General features: G+C 41.2%; 1 protein-coding gene across 1 annotated transcript in view; it reads right to left on the bottom strand.

The window, feature by feature from the left end:
* Positions 1–6,281: 6,281 nt before the first annotated feature.
* Positions 6,282–14,604, bottom strand: part of fstl4 (follistatin-like 4) — a 178,005-nt gene continuing 169,682 nt past the window's right edge. Inside the window, exons 15-16 of the mRNA XM_044042396.1 lie at positions 7,947–8,056; positions 6,282–7,734 (exon numbers count right to left, since the gene is read on the bottom strand). Of these exons, the coding sequence (XP_043898331.1) occupies positions 7,032–7,734; positions 7,947–8,056 (813 nt within the window). The 3' untranslated portion in view covers positions 6,282–7,031. The remainder of the gene's footprint in view (positions 7,735–7,946; positions 8,057–14,604) is intronic.

The following is a 14,604-nucleotide window of genomic DNA, read 5'->3' as shown; positions in this document are numbered from 1 at the left end:
CTTGTGACCAGAACCCTAAAACACAAACACACTTAACGTAATCACGCGGCGGTTTGTGCCATCAGAGACGTTTCTGAAAGCTGAGAAGTCGTTTAATTGTTCATTTCACTCGCGCTGTTGCCAGAGAGGAGAGAGTGAGAAAAACTCCTGCACATAGTTCCCATTTTTTTGGCCTCTTTTTGCACATTGAGACAAAAACTCAAACATGTTCCTTTTAATAAATGTTTTATACTGTTTGAATCTAGCACACAACATGTGGTGTTCATGTACAGTCTTTTTTGTTTTTCACATTTTCTGGCCCTTTTATGGTTAAAATAGCGAAATAATAAAAAAGTTTTAAACCTGTCTGCCTTTTAAACTTAAATCTCAAGAGCTGCTGGACAATGTCAATTAATTGTCGATTAATAAAGCATCTATCTATCAATCTAGATTAATACATTGTGTTTCCATATTATATTATGTCAGCACTATGTCAACAATTCATGTGAGAATTGTGTCAGAACCCCAACCTTGTTAAAACATTTAAGTAACTTTTACTCATTTTAAACAAGCTACTTTTTCTTACTTTAACTTGAGTAGAAAATGTCACTTATTCTTTCCACCTCAATAGGTTAGAACACTCGTATCAATCAGATTGTGTAAACCCATTTATTTCTGCTACTTCATAACCTGGACAATTCAGGTGGTCCCAGTTTTGGAGCGTAATAGAGGACAGTGGGTCTTCCGTCTACTCTTAAATAAAGGAAACTCAGACAGACAGACAGACAGACAGACAGGCACAGGCGTTAGGCGGTAACTGCGTGATCAGATTCTCCTCTCGTCTGATCTTTGGCTCCTGAAGTCTTTGTTTCGCCCTCTTTCTGTCACTTTGACAATGATGGAGAGTTTATTGACAGTGTCCCTTTGCCAGTACAGCGTTGAACCTGTGTGTGTGTGTGTGTGTGAGTGAACGCCGGCTCATCAGTGGACTCGTAAATGACGAGAGCTTCTACATGAGCAGGGTGAATAATAATTAAATAACAAATAAAGACTTAGCACAAAAAGTCTGGTCAATTTCCAGTTGCTACATTATTATTTTCAAGGTGTTAATCATGTGATTTTGAAAGTTAAGTTTCATGTAAATATCACAGTAAGTCTGTTTCCAGTGACCTGTTATGTAATGTTTGAACAATATTCAGTGAATATTCTCAGATTTTGTTGACTTTGGCAGTGGAAACGGTTTGTTCTTCACTTGCAAAGTAAAAGACTTTCTATTCTGGTTTCATGTTGAAAATGTACTCGCAGATTTTCAAGGACGTTAAAGTCAGAGGAGACTGAGGGTCATTAATAAAACCTTCAGCTTGTGTTTCTTGAAGCGGCGCACGGTGAATTTCCAAGTCTGAGTCCATGCACTTACTATTATAAATTATTCTGTCTCTTCTATTTTTGTTTTTGAAATAGTGAAGACTCAGGATTTTTTTATTTATTTATTTTTTTTTCTGGACAGAGATAAAAGTTCTCTAAAGCTCCGGTTGACATGTTCATACGTCTTTTTGTTCAACAATGGAAATTCTAGATACCAAGTTCTTTCTTTAAACAACTTAACGGCGTGCACTCGGGGATATTTGAAGGTTCAGCCTAGAAAAACTAACTTTAAAATATTTTTTCAAGTAAATGTTCCTGCAAAATTGAAGTTTAATATTTTGTCTTTCAGCTTCTAAGTTAAATGAAAAGAAGTTATTTAATGATGTTTGAAGGGAGCATTTTATTTCCTGTTATTCTCAAATTACATGACACTAAGTCGTGTTCACTATTGATTAACAATAAAATAGTTTTTATAGGAAACCTGGGATGGTCGTATAGGACACAATAATCTTTATTTGTTACACATCATGTAAGAAAACACAGAGCTTCCTTCAGCATCACCTGCAGGCAGGAAGAGGAAGGCGGGAGAACTTCCTCCCACAGACACAACACTGCAGTTTACGGCAGCACTCGTTTAAAGCACAACACGACAAACAGTCGCCAAGTTATTTTAAGCCACTTTGTGTAAAGTCACTTACAAACACTGGTAGTCACAGGGTTTTTGTTGCTTTGGTTCCCAGGTCCATGAGTTGTGCAGCACAGTGTTTCCTGGCATGTTTTAGATGTCGCTCCAACACACACACACACACACACACCTGATTCAAATGAACAGCTCGTTATCAGGCTTCTGCAGAGCTCGATGACGACGAGCTGTTCGTTTGAATCAGGCGTGTCGGAACAGCAGCAATTGATTTGCAAAATGTTCGTACACCATCTGTTTTAAAATGTTAAATTAATCTTTATATTCAAACATAGGTTTATATTTTTAGCTTAAATTTTATTCTAGTTTTTTTTTGATACTGTTTTTTTATTTTATTTTATTTGAATTGTTTACTTTATAATATATATTCTTCTTTGCTGTAGTGATTATGGGGAGCGTATGCAGTGGAACAGTCTGTTTTAACTGAACATATGACATTAAATATCTTGAATCTTGAAAAGCTTTTTTAAGTCCCTCTGCTCATTGTGCTGAAATTGAGACAGGCAGACAGACAGACAGACAGACAGACTTGGTTTGGGCTTGTTTTCAAAGGCCCGGTTGCCTGTTTTTCTCACGAGATCTGGTTACACTGATTAAGTCCACCTGCAGAATCTCCACTGTCAATCACACAACCTATGCTATGTGCTAATAATTGAAATTCTATAAAACATTTAACACATAAATGAGAACAATCACAAATAAATCGACAAGTTTTAAAATCCCTTCAGTTTCCTGGGTGCGGAGACCCTCTCCTCTCCCTGAGACCCTGGAAGGCGTCTCCACAGGTGGCAGCAGAGCCTTTTTCACCCTGTCACTCTCACTCTCACTCTGTCACCCCCGGGCCTGAAACAGGAACCTTGCCCTCAAACCCTCGGCTCTATCTTCGCCGCCCTAACCAGCATGTGCAATCACTCAGTCACTCCCTCCCTCTGACATCCACTGATTGACAGCTCGGCTCAATTTTCACACGTTCATTCTGGCCACTGCAGAAACAATTAGTCGCTAAATTGACTGACGGAAAATGAACCGACGACTACTTTGTTGCATGAATTGTTTTGGTTGCTTTTCAAGTTTGATTATCAGGTTGTCATATTTGACATATTTGACCTGTGGTTTGTGTCAGGAGTAGAAACACGTCGACCTTTTGTCTTTCTGGGGAAGAATAGAGAAAGTCATCAGCAGACAGATGTGAGACAGGGAGGGTTCTGGATGTTTCCCTGCTCCAACACCCCTGATTCAAACAGTCCACTCATCAGTAACCACTGCAGAAGCCTGATAACAATCACATGTGTGAGGAAAACATCCAGCGTTGTTGAGAAACGACACGGTCAAAAATCAACTGGTTTTTACAATATATTTAATTCGATTTTTTCTTACAAAACAATTCCCTCATAAACCAGAACACACAAAATGCATAAAGAAAACTGTACAGTCAGTCGGAACCTGTTTTTAAACATGGAACAATGTTATCTACAACAGTGGCTCCTATGAATGTCTATCACAACCAAGCAGTTCAGCTCTGCAGCCCCCGTGTTTTGGGTTTGTGGGGCGAGAGGTGCGGGAAATAGTCGTGTGACACTGAAGGTAGAATCCAAACGCGAAAAAACAACAAAACATGAGCTAGCCCACAATGTGTAGTTACATCAGCAAGCGCAGGTGCACACTCTTTGCTCTTCGCTCTCCGCGGCTCTAGTTAGCGACGCCGCGCACTGCCGAATCGACCGCCAAGCGCTAAGCTGCGGGACGCCGCGGCGACGGGAGGGCGGAGAAGTGACAAGCAACTGTAAACTGTATGAGAGTCTGACGGATCGCCCGAGGCCGACGAGGGTCTACTTTCCTTACATGCATTTCACTGAGTGGTCCAATACTGTCGGTTTAACTCTCAGAGGAGTGACTTTGGGGGACGGACGGACGGACGTCAGAGCCTGAAACTTTTCACTTATTTGACAACGGACGTCACATTGTGTTTCTAATTTCCTCCTCAGTGCAACAGTGGTCTACAGGAAACGTGGTTTCAACATCGTTAAGTCGCTGTCTTCAAACGTTTTTTCCGCGGCAGATTAGCAGCAAATACTTGACAGTAAAATCACAAACAAGGACGAGGACAAATCTGTTTCACTCCTTTACTTTTTTCTTCTTTTTCTTACAAAGCTCGGTTTCTACCCTACACATTGCATTTTGGGGGGGGAGTTACAGGCACAGCTACCTATGAGTAGACGATGATTATATTTGACTCGGGGAGCTGTTTGTTAGTGGGAAATGGGGGGAAAACATGAGCATCATCATGAGCTGGGGTTTTTTTTGGGGTACACATCACACTCTGTGGGTGGACCAGGCCTTCGGAGATAAATGTGAGTTTAATATCATCTGATATTGAGCTGCAAAAAATTAAAATAAATAAATAAAAATCCCAAAGGCTGTGAGTATTTGTGCAGTAGATATTCTGTAAGTAAAAGGATATTTCAGCTTTAAAACAACACCGAGGTGTCTGAGGTGTGATGAGGTTGAGCAAACCTTGCAAAGTGAAGTGATAAAACGTGTTTTTTTTCCCACTGAATATAATGTTCCTTCTTATTTTTGTTGAATTTAGGATGTTGGATGTTGGAGGTTATTCTTTTCCCCCCTCCCTTGAATCAGTGTTGTTTTCTTACACACTCGTCGGCTGAGTGCAGACAGAGAGCAAACAAACTCAAACAGCCAAGTTTGTTGTTGTCAATTTACATGACTTACTTAGCCACTGGTAAAAAATAATAATTATAATAATGATGATATATTAACCTTTACACTAATGGTGTTGGTAATGAGGGAGAGAGCAGAAGCAGATTTGTTATTTTTGTCAGAACGATCTTATGTTCACGGACATATTAGGCAGGTAAAATGCTGCACTGTTGAGTGTCCAGATTGGCCCTGATATCAATGCATAGGGAACATTTATAGGGAAAATATTAATAATTCCCTCTGTTCATATGGCCCTTTTCTACTATGGTCCCGCCGCGGCACGGCACGGCACGGCTCAGCATGCCGCGCCGTGCATCTATTTGTTTAGTACTTCCTCCATGACCGGAATATTGAGATTTTAGACATTTCCGCTGGTTATTGTTGGAGATTAAGTCACGTTTTCAGGAATTTTTAAGTCTTTTTAACTGATCTACAGTTAAGCATTGTTCGGCTTGATTCTTGTGTCGGACGTCTCTTCCTGTGACGAATTGCGCATAGTATCGCCTCAGCTCGCTTGGAACCTCTGAGCGCATGCCGTGCCGAGGCGGAGGAAACATGCCAGTAGTCAGGATGGTTTGGTTCCCTTCATTTTACAGTGATTTTCTTGCTTTTTCTCTGTTTTGTGAGAACTATTCCTCTTAACACTTGATTCATTTTCTAACACTGTTTCCTAAGAATGAGCTAAATGCATATTTTCGCACATTGATGAGAAATGGAAAAACCTCCGTGGGAATAATATTCACTGCAAAACAGCATAAAAAGAAAAAAAGTCGTTATCCTAAGACATCGGCGTCCATTTGCGCCCGATAAAAGAGCCATCAGCGGTGTTAATGTACAGATCTCGCTTACTGTCAAGAGTCGGGAATGTTTACGAGACGCTATGAAAAACCAGCAATTTTCTTTACCTCCTTTTATCACCTCTGCAGAGAAGCGCCGTCTTTTCTGCTAATGGATCATTAAGTTATGACGTGTTTGTGCAAGCGGCCAAAACAAATTACACAGGAGATGATGTTCGTCCACAGAGAGAGAGAAAGAGAGAGAATATCTGGTATTTTGATGGATGAAAAGTTGCTGGTGTTTATTCAGACGCTGCCTCGATGAAACACAACATACCTGCGTTACAAGCGTGGACATTAAAGTAACACAAATGACAGAATCATAATTCCAAAGCTAATTGTGGACGACACGCCATTAGAGCTGAACAATTACCAAGCGGGGAAGTGCAGATGTATCTGCCTCGAGGTCTGATCTCCATGCACGATTTTCTGGGAGGATACACAAATGCTCACAGCCAGTCAGAGAGTGGAGTTGATGCCACTTTGGCACGGCCTCGGCCTCGTGTGGGTCGGCATAAACCGGAGTCATTACCCTGAGGGAATCTACTAAGTGGTGTTTTCAGGCTCGGCGGCACAGAGTTGTGCTGCGGGCGCGGGGAAATAACTGCGCGAGACAGCGTGGGACAGATTATACCGTTTGCAAGAGACTGTGAGATGTAGTGCTCATTTTGGGGCGTGGGGTGGGGGTGTGGGTCAGACCTTCACAGTGAGCGAAACATCCATTGTTGACAGGTAATGGACCAATCGGGCTCTTTGGATAGACAATGTCAATAGAGAGTATTACACGTATGCATAAAGCCAGCGTCGGCTGGTGTGAGGAGGAGGAACGATGTGGCGATAGAAGGCGAGTAAACGGCGGACGCGTCGGTAGCTCTTAAAAGGACTCAGGACACACACACACACACACACACACACATACACGACAGGTAGACGGGACGGACAGATCGTGGTGATTATATGTTTTTACCGGTGAGGACGACAAACGCTGAAAAGATGAACAAAGTTGGAAAGCTTTTTACTCTAAAAAAGTGAGCATTGTGCATAGTTCATAGTTTTTGTTAATAACCCCCTCAGGTGCCTATTTTGCTGTGATAACGTGGAAGGAAGTGCAATAATGTACAATTCTTATCATCGTTTAAGTGCACATAGATCACTGTTGCACTGAATGGCATTGACACTTTCTCCCAATAGAAATATCACAACAGGGTTTCTTATGTTTTTTGTTTTTTTTCTCAATAACTCTATTTTTAAGTGTACTTTTGTTACAATAAACCCAGGCATGTGTCCCTCTCGCTCAGTCCCAGGGTTGAGTCCACAACTTGTTTTCATATAAATCTTTATAATCGGTAATTTGGCCTGATCTCTCCTTATTTTTTTCCCCCCCCTCTATGATTTTTCCCAAACACCTACATCTCCTGCTTTTGTGTTTGTACTCATACCTCACCGACCCAGACAACTGTGTTCCCTCTCTTGATGTCTGACACCTCGCAGTGCGGTGTTCTCTGTTTGCCGTTCAGGACAAAGAGGGACTCGGCCGCCGGCGTCACCAGATACTGTCCGAACAGCCCGCTCGAGACCACCACTCTGCTGGGGCTGCCCCAGGGCCAGGCTTGGCCGGACAGCGGCTCCTTCAGGCTCCGCAGAACCTCAGTGTGGCCCGAGGACAGATCGGCAAATAGCAGGTCCGTGCCTGAGCTTGACGTGGCCACAGCCACGTGCTGGTTAGACTCTGTAAAGGAGGGCTGGAAGACCAGATCAGAGACAACCAGAGTCTCGTCTACCTCCTGGTTCAGACCCAGTTCCCCCTGGAACGACACAGTCTGAACCGTCAGCTTTGAGCTCAGCGGGTCGGAGGTGATGATGTAGCGGCCGTCCGGCGACACAAAAGGCTGCCCCGTGATGTTCAGGTTGGGGCCGATGACGGCGTCCGTCACGCTGTCGATGAGGAGCTGCGGCGCGGCGCGCAGGCGGCTCTTGTTCTGACACTGGACGAAGTAGAAGCCACTGAGGTGCGTGTAGGCCATGTTGACCGGTATGCAGCTGTAGTTCTTCAGGCTGATGGTCTTGACGCGGTGAAGCGTCTCCAGGTCGATCTTGTGGACCGCGGGTTCGTTTTTGAGGAAGACAAAGGCAAACCTAAATCGACAAAGTTCAAAGGAAAGGTTAATAGCCTCTCTGGATTCCCGTGGCCGGTGATTAATAACATCGAGATTCTCATTAGAATTCTCATTTGCTTTATTTCGGAGGGACAGCTGTGATGTGTGAGCAATGAGGTCGCCTCTGTTTTAAGGTCAGAGGTGGCCGTGTGTGTGTGTCTGGTGTATGTGTGTGTGTGTGCGCTGATTTACCTCACATGAGTGATGATGAGGTTGGTCGGGGGAATGAAGAAGTCGTTGACTCTCTGAAAAGTTGTGCGGATGGCGTGATGAACTTCACCCATACTGGCCTGAGGAATCACCTGTAGACAATTCATACAAGCACATGAATACAAAGATATAAACTTCTCAAATAGTTAGACGGAGTTTATGATAATCAGATTATCACTGAGGATGTGTCCAGTGTCTCTACATGAATATCGCAGAAAACAATGGCCCTTAAACAATAAACGTGGGAATAATACACAATAAATGTGGGAATAATACACAATAAATGTGGGAATAATACACAATAAACGTGAGAATAATACACAATAAAAGTGGGAATAATACACACTAAACGTGGTAATAATACACAATAAACGTGGGAATAACATACAATAAACATGGGAATAATACACACTAAACCTGGGAATAATACAAAATAAATGTGGGAATAATACACAATAAATGTGGGAATAATACAAAATAAACATGGGAATAATACACACTAAATGTGGGAATAATACACAATAAATGTGGGAATAATACAAAATAAACATGGGAATAATACACAATAAATGGGAATAATACACACAAATGTGGGAATAATACACACAATAAACATGAGAATAATACACAAAACATGGGAATAATACACAAAATGTGGGAATAATACACAATAAATGTGGGAATAATACACAATAAACATGGGAATAATACACACTAAATGTGGGAATAATACACAATAAACATGAGAATAATACACACTAAATGTGGGAATAATACACAATAAACATGAGAATAATACACAATAAACATGGGAATAATTCACAATAAATGTGGGAATAATACACAATAAACATGGGAATAATACACAATAAAAGTGTGAATACACAACACACATGGGAATGACACACAATAAACGTGGGAATGAGAAACTATAATTGTGGGAATAATACACAATAAACGTGGGAATAATACATAATAATATATAATAAATAAATAATACACAAAACGGGAACAATACACACAACGTGGGAATAATATATAATAAATGTGGGAATAATACATAATAAATGTGGAATAATACACAAAAGGGGGAACAATACACAAGGAATAATATATAATAAATGTGGGAAATGTGGGAATAATATATAATAAATGTGGGAATAATACACAATAAACGTGGGAACAATACACAATAAACGTGGGAATAATATATAATAAATGTGGGAATAATACATAATAAATGTGGGAACAATACACAATGAACGTGGGAACAATACACAATAAACTGCTTATATGGACATCCAGGGGTGTGTGTTTATAGGTCATATATTCAGGCTTTACAAAATGTATGTAGTTATGATTCATTTTATACCACATATTAGAAAACACCCAAACGGGAGTAGCGATAATTGTGCAGAAGTCACAAATCCAATCCGATTTGAAAGATTCTGAGTACTATTTGCTCTGCTGTCTATATACATATAGTTATAGTGTATGTAGTATAGTATAGGTGGTGCTGAAAACAAACGACATGAGACACTCTATATTGCCTCTGTATATACCTTTTCACCTAGTAATGGATCACAGTAATCCAGTTCTTGCAAGTGCATGAGTTCATGACAAACACAAACCCCTAATTTCTTCTTCATCGTCCTCATATCCACTCATTTTGGCAAACTGACACCGGTGAAGAAATATGTATGAATAGAAAATAAGAGGGTTCAAGGAAAAGCCAAGACTAAAAGTGTCTGACTGATCCCCAAACTTTAAATACTATCTAGCAAATATGTGCAGAATAAATAGCAGAATATGGAAATAGTTCTGTCGGCACTCTCTGACATTTATCTCCAACTTATCTCTGAGATCTTCCTGCACATTATTTCCATCTAAAGTAATGCCGACGGATACTGAGTGAATAAAACAACACTGGTATAAATCTGATCTCACGTTTGTGATGAAAGCACGACGTCTCTGCCTTTACTCCACATTTCCAGTGCTATAAGTGAAACAATAATCAATATATAACCACAAATGTAAGGACAGCTGAAGAGGTGACCTTAATAACGGCTCGTATATCAGGTCATGGCTCGGTGAGATAAACGGCGACGCTATATGATGTGATGAAACGTGGCCTGCATGTCGACACTTTGATAAAGCATCTTTTTTTTCTCAATGACGCTTCTTGTTGTTGTTGTTGTTGTTGTTGTTGCAGCTCCATCTCTCACGTCATCATATATCTGGCACTGATTCAGCAAGTTTAAAAGTGCGGAGGGAGGAGGAGGAGGAGGAGGAGGAGAGCGTCCGCGCGTGATGAGTGTGACGTGCCAAAGCCATCGGGTCACAGACAAGGACAAGTTTAGAAGTTTTCCAAACTTTTTAATTTGCTTTTCTTGAGCATAAAGTTTCACTTACACTGCATACTGTTGTGAAGCGGTAAACCAGCAACACTCAAACTAAAAACCGTGGCTTTATTAGACGAACACGCACACTTTTCCCAGTGTAAAACCACACTTTTTTTTTTACTCATCTCTTCATATACTCAGAGAAACCCCCGGCTCACTGAAGTGGTTCCAGGTTTAGACACCTAAGCAAATGTTGCTCGAGAACCTCCTATGGAATATCTTTTAAAAGGGAAGAACTGAGAGAGAGGAAACTACTTCTGAAGTCTTCTACGCCCTCACCAACAAAAGTCAGACCGCTACCTGCTGCACAGCGGGGGTCCAGACTCAACACACACACACACACACACACACCCGTCCTCACAACCGAGGTAAAAATAGAAGTTCTTGTTGCCTGAGTTTTTTTATTTATTTTCTTCTCAGTGCTCTCGAGACAGTAAAAAGAATCCCCATTAAAAATATAGTCATTGCAGCACTTGTAGGAAACAGTGGCGGGAGTTAATGAGGTTGAGCGTAGTATCGCTGGTGTATTATTAGGGCAGCAGCTGTGGTCTCCTCAACTTAACGCTCCGAGCTTCCTCCTCGCCATCGCTCACCCTTAGATTCTCATATCCACGCGATCAATGACGAGGCCCGGCTGAGTTGTGCACGAATACCTGAGGGGGATTTTTTCTTCTGACCGAGTCAGTGTTTGCTTTTCAATAATAACTCAATCTCGACAGAATTCTCTTTTTTAACGACAACACATCCAAATGAGATCGTATTTCCTCAAATGCCCCGGTGGATTTCCTGTCGTCTAAGAATTAAAATAAACCCCTCCAATAATCCCATGTGGTGCGTGATACATGATATTGATTTTTTTTTTTACCATACTGTTAGAGTTGCTCATCTCATTACGGATTCAGTCGAACACTGAGAGACCTAAATATAGACATTTTTACATCAAGGCTGGTAAAGACGGGCAAAAGTTACATGTGAATTTGAAACAACAAACTCTTTAAATTAAACATTAAAAAGTGTGTGTTTTGGGTCATTTATAGACATAGATTGTCCTTATTTATATTCAAAACAGCAACATTAAGGTTCAAAGACGACACCACAATTACAACATTTTCTGAACCTGCATTACGTCCCATTCTTTCCCCTGTTGCTGTTTAAATGTGCTACTTCCTGTACACAATCGAACCTGATGATGATTGATATGATTCACTTTCATTTAGTCTATCACATGTTGTGAAGACAGAAGGACATTTTACCCCACGTCCAGCCCTACATGTAATACATTAACACTATTTACAGCACTATTTACAGTGTGTGTCATCATTTATTTACTATAAAAACACCTTTTAAATAGGGATGCATGACATTATCGGCACAATCCTGGTATCGGCAGATATGACTAATGACTACAACATTAGCCTCAATAGACTGCAACCTCCTTGACTTCTGTGTTGGTGCCCCCTACTTACATGAGTGGGCAAAATAATGTTTTCATTTCACTACAGTCTAACACTCTGAATGACCTCTGCAGTTGTAATCCAGAAAAACAAAAACAAAAAACTCTGGCTGAATCTGGTAAATCACAAAGGCCTCCGTGTCATCCTCGCACCCATAACTCGTCCACAGAGTGTTCCTTATTATATCTTTGTTGAACCTAAGCTAACTGGGGCAAAAGCACCGATAACTGGACTACGCGGTCCTCCCCATGGTCGACTCTAGGGCATCAGCAGAGGAAGGCGCCTGACTTCTTGACCCGAACCAAAGACATTATACCTTAAAGCCCACATAGACCGGAAGCTCCAATTAACGCTGCGTTTGTGTGTGTGTGTATCTGCGTCATGACCTCGTTTATGAAACCCTAAAGTTTCAGAACAAACAGTTCAGCCACTGCGGAGAAAATTGTGTTGTATTCTTTTCCTTAATTTGATGTCGTCATCAAAAATCCTCACCACATTCAACCGCAGAAGAAGAAGAACTACTCTCGTTGTAGCTGCTGAGATGCAGAGCATCCACCGTGCCAGAGGGGGAGCTGTGTATCTGAGAGCTGGCCTATCTATCACGTCACTTCCAGGTACCTGGCCAATCACAGGACAGTGGGAAAGCTCTGGTTGGCTGGCCAATCACAACACAGTCCACGTTCTAGGGGTGTGGTTTTGGTCTGAAACAGCGCGGCTGACGAGAGCGTCAGTGAGGAGGTATTTTGATCGACTCGTTTGCAGCGACGAGGAGGTTTTTAACCATGAAAACAAGTTAATATATGTAAGTAGACCTCCATAACTAACATATAAGTGTGATACAAGCATTCTATGTCACCTTTAACTCTGAGATTCACCGGCAGAATGACAGACGACCGGAACTGTCTTCAAAGAAGCTTTTCAACTTAACTCATCACTGACTCCCCAAAAACACCTACTTTTAAGAAGTGATTTAAGCAAAAGACGGGAATCATTTTGTGAGTCTGGTTAGAGGGAAATACTGTGCGTGAGAGAGAGAGAGTGAGAAGCAGTATGGTCAAGAGTTAAACGTCTTCTTGGCACGTAGACGCAGACTGGACTGACAGCCTGAAAAGCCACGTCTCTCTCTCTCACTCTGCTCGGCGGAGATTCCTCCATTTGTCTTCCGTAATGAATTGACGCTCACACTCCCTGTGATGTTTACACAGAGATATTGAGCCATCCTAAAACCCAGCGTCCAAACACACACACACACACATACACACTCACTCAGAGAAACTCACATGATAGGTGCACATATTAGCGCGCGTGACCCGCTGAAGCGCAGCGGCGCCTGTGGTGGTGACAGGCTGCGGCTGAACAGGTCAATTACTTCCAGTCCAAATGATAATGACATTATCAGACCATTTATTTGTCGTGTGATCCATGTGGCCTCTAATCCATTATGCGGTTTCCCTGCAATTGCATTTCTGAGTGATTCGTGCCCAGAAATCTAATTATTCATTACGTCGGAATGACTGTGGGAAGAGAATTAATAAAATGACAGTGTTTTTTTTCCAGCGGTTCAGGCGACAGAAACAAAAAAGAACAAAAAAAAAACCACCACATATTATGCAAAGCAAAGCCGCTTTCTATATCCCTTTTGTTTCAACCTTCATGAGGGGAAATTGTTCAGTCTGTGACAAAAACACATTTTTGTGGGATTTTCTGCCTCATTTAAAAAGTTTTAAAAAACCAACTTGCAGAGGCACTTCCTGCTCGCACGTCTCCACTCTGTGAACAAAATGTTCGGAACTGAGGCAGCGAGAGAGAGCAGATTATAAATCAGCGTTAAATCCCACACACAGGTGGTGTGTATTGTCACTACTTATATTGTTGCCAAAAACATAGTGACACCTTAATGTTAACTGTTAAAACGTCTTTTAAAAATAAAAAGTGTTACTTGGAACCTGATGTGTTATTTATAGAACAGCGACACGGTTACTGATTCACTTTTAAGACATTTACATGAAATCTCCAGAGTTAATAATTCATTTTCTGAAAAAGAATGAAAGAATTAATCGATTAATCTGCAGATTGTTTTCTCCATTAATTGTTTGGTCCATTAAAAATCAGATAACCTTAAAAAAACGTTGATCGGTTTTCGTCAAACCTGGAAATGATGACGTTCTCAATTGTCTTGTTTTGTCCACAAACCGAAATAATTAACTATTAATGATTTCTTTGTAATACAAATGATCTTTTTTGTCAAAGAAATGAAGAAAATACTCACTTTTAAGAAGCCTAAACAATCGGAAATCTTGTTTTAATCATGAAAAAAAGCTTCAAACCGATTAATCAGTTATCAAAATATTTGTCGATTCATTTAGTAATCGATTAATAATTGATCAATCTTTTTTTCTAATCTGCAGATAATCCCTGAAGAGCACAACACCTCACATGATTGTAATGGGATTGTTTCCCTCTGATGGGACAAAGCAGCACAATAAACATGTTTGTGTCTATAACAGAGATTACAATGGGATTCCTTGGTGGCTGTGTCCTCCACACACACACACACACACACACACACACACACACACACACACACACACACACACACACAAAGTACTGGCCCCATAAAAAAAACCAGCATCACGCTTCTTCCCAGAGGCACCGCGCGCGCTCGGCTCCCTCCCACTTCTCCTCCACCTCCTCGACCCTGTCTGAATCCTCCTCTCTGCACTCGCCTCACCCAATCCCCCGAGGTGGATTAAATACAAGCACACCTGTGATCATTCCTCATTT

The sequence above is a fragment of the Solea senegalensis genome, linkage group LG13, assembly GCF_019176455.1.
Source record: "Solea senegalensis isolate Sse05_10M linkage group LG13, IFAPA_SoseM_1, whole genome shotgun sequence".
Taxonomy (NCBI): domain Eukaryota; kingdom Metazoa; phylum Chordata; class Actinopteri; order Pleuronectiformes; family Soleidae; genus Solea; species Solea senegalensis.
The sequence above is the reverse complement of the archived record's forward strand: the minus strand, read 5'-3'. Positions and strand labels throughout refer to the sequence as shown.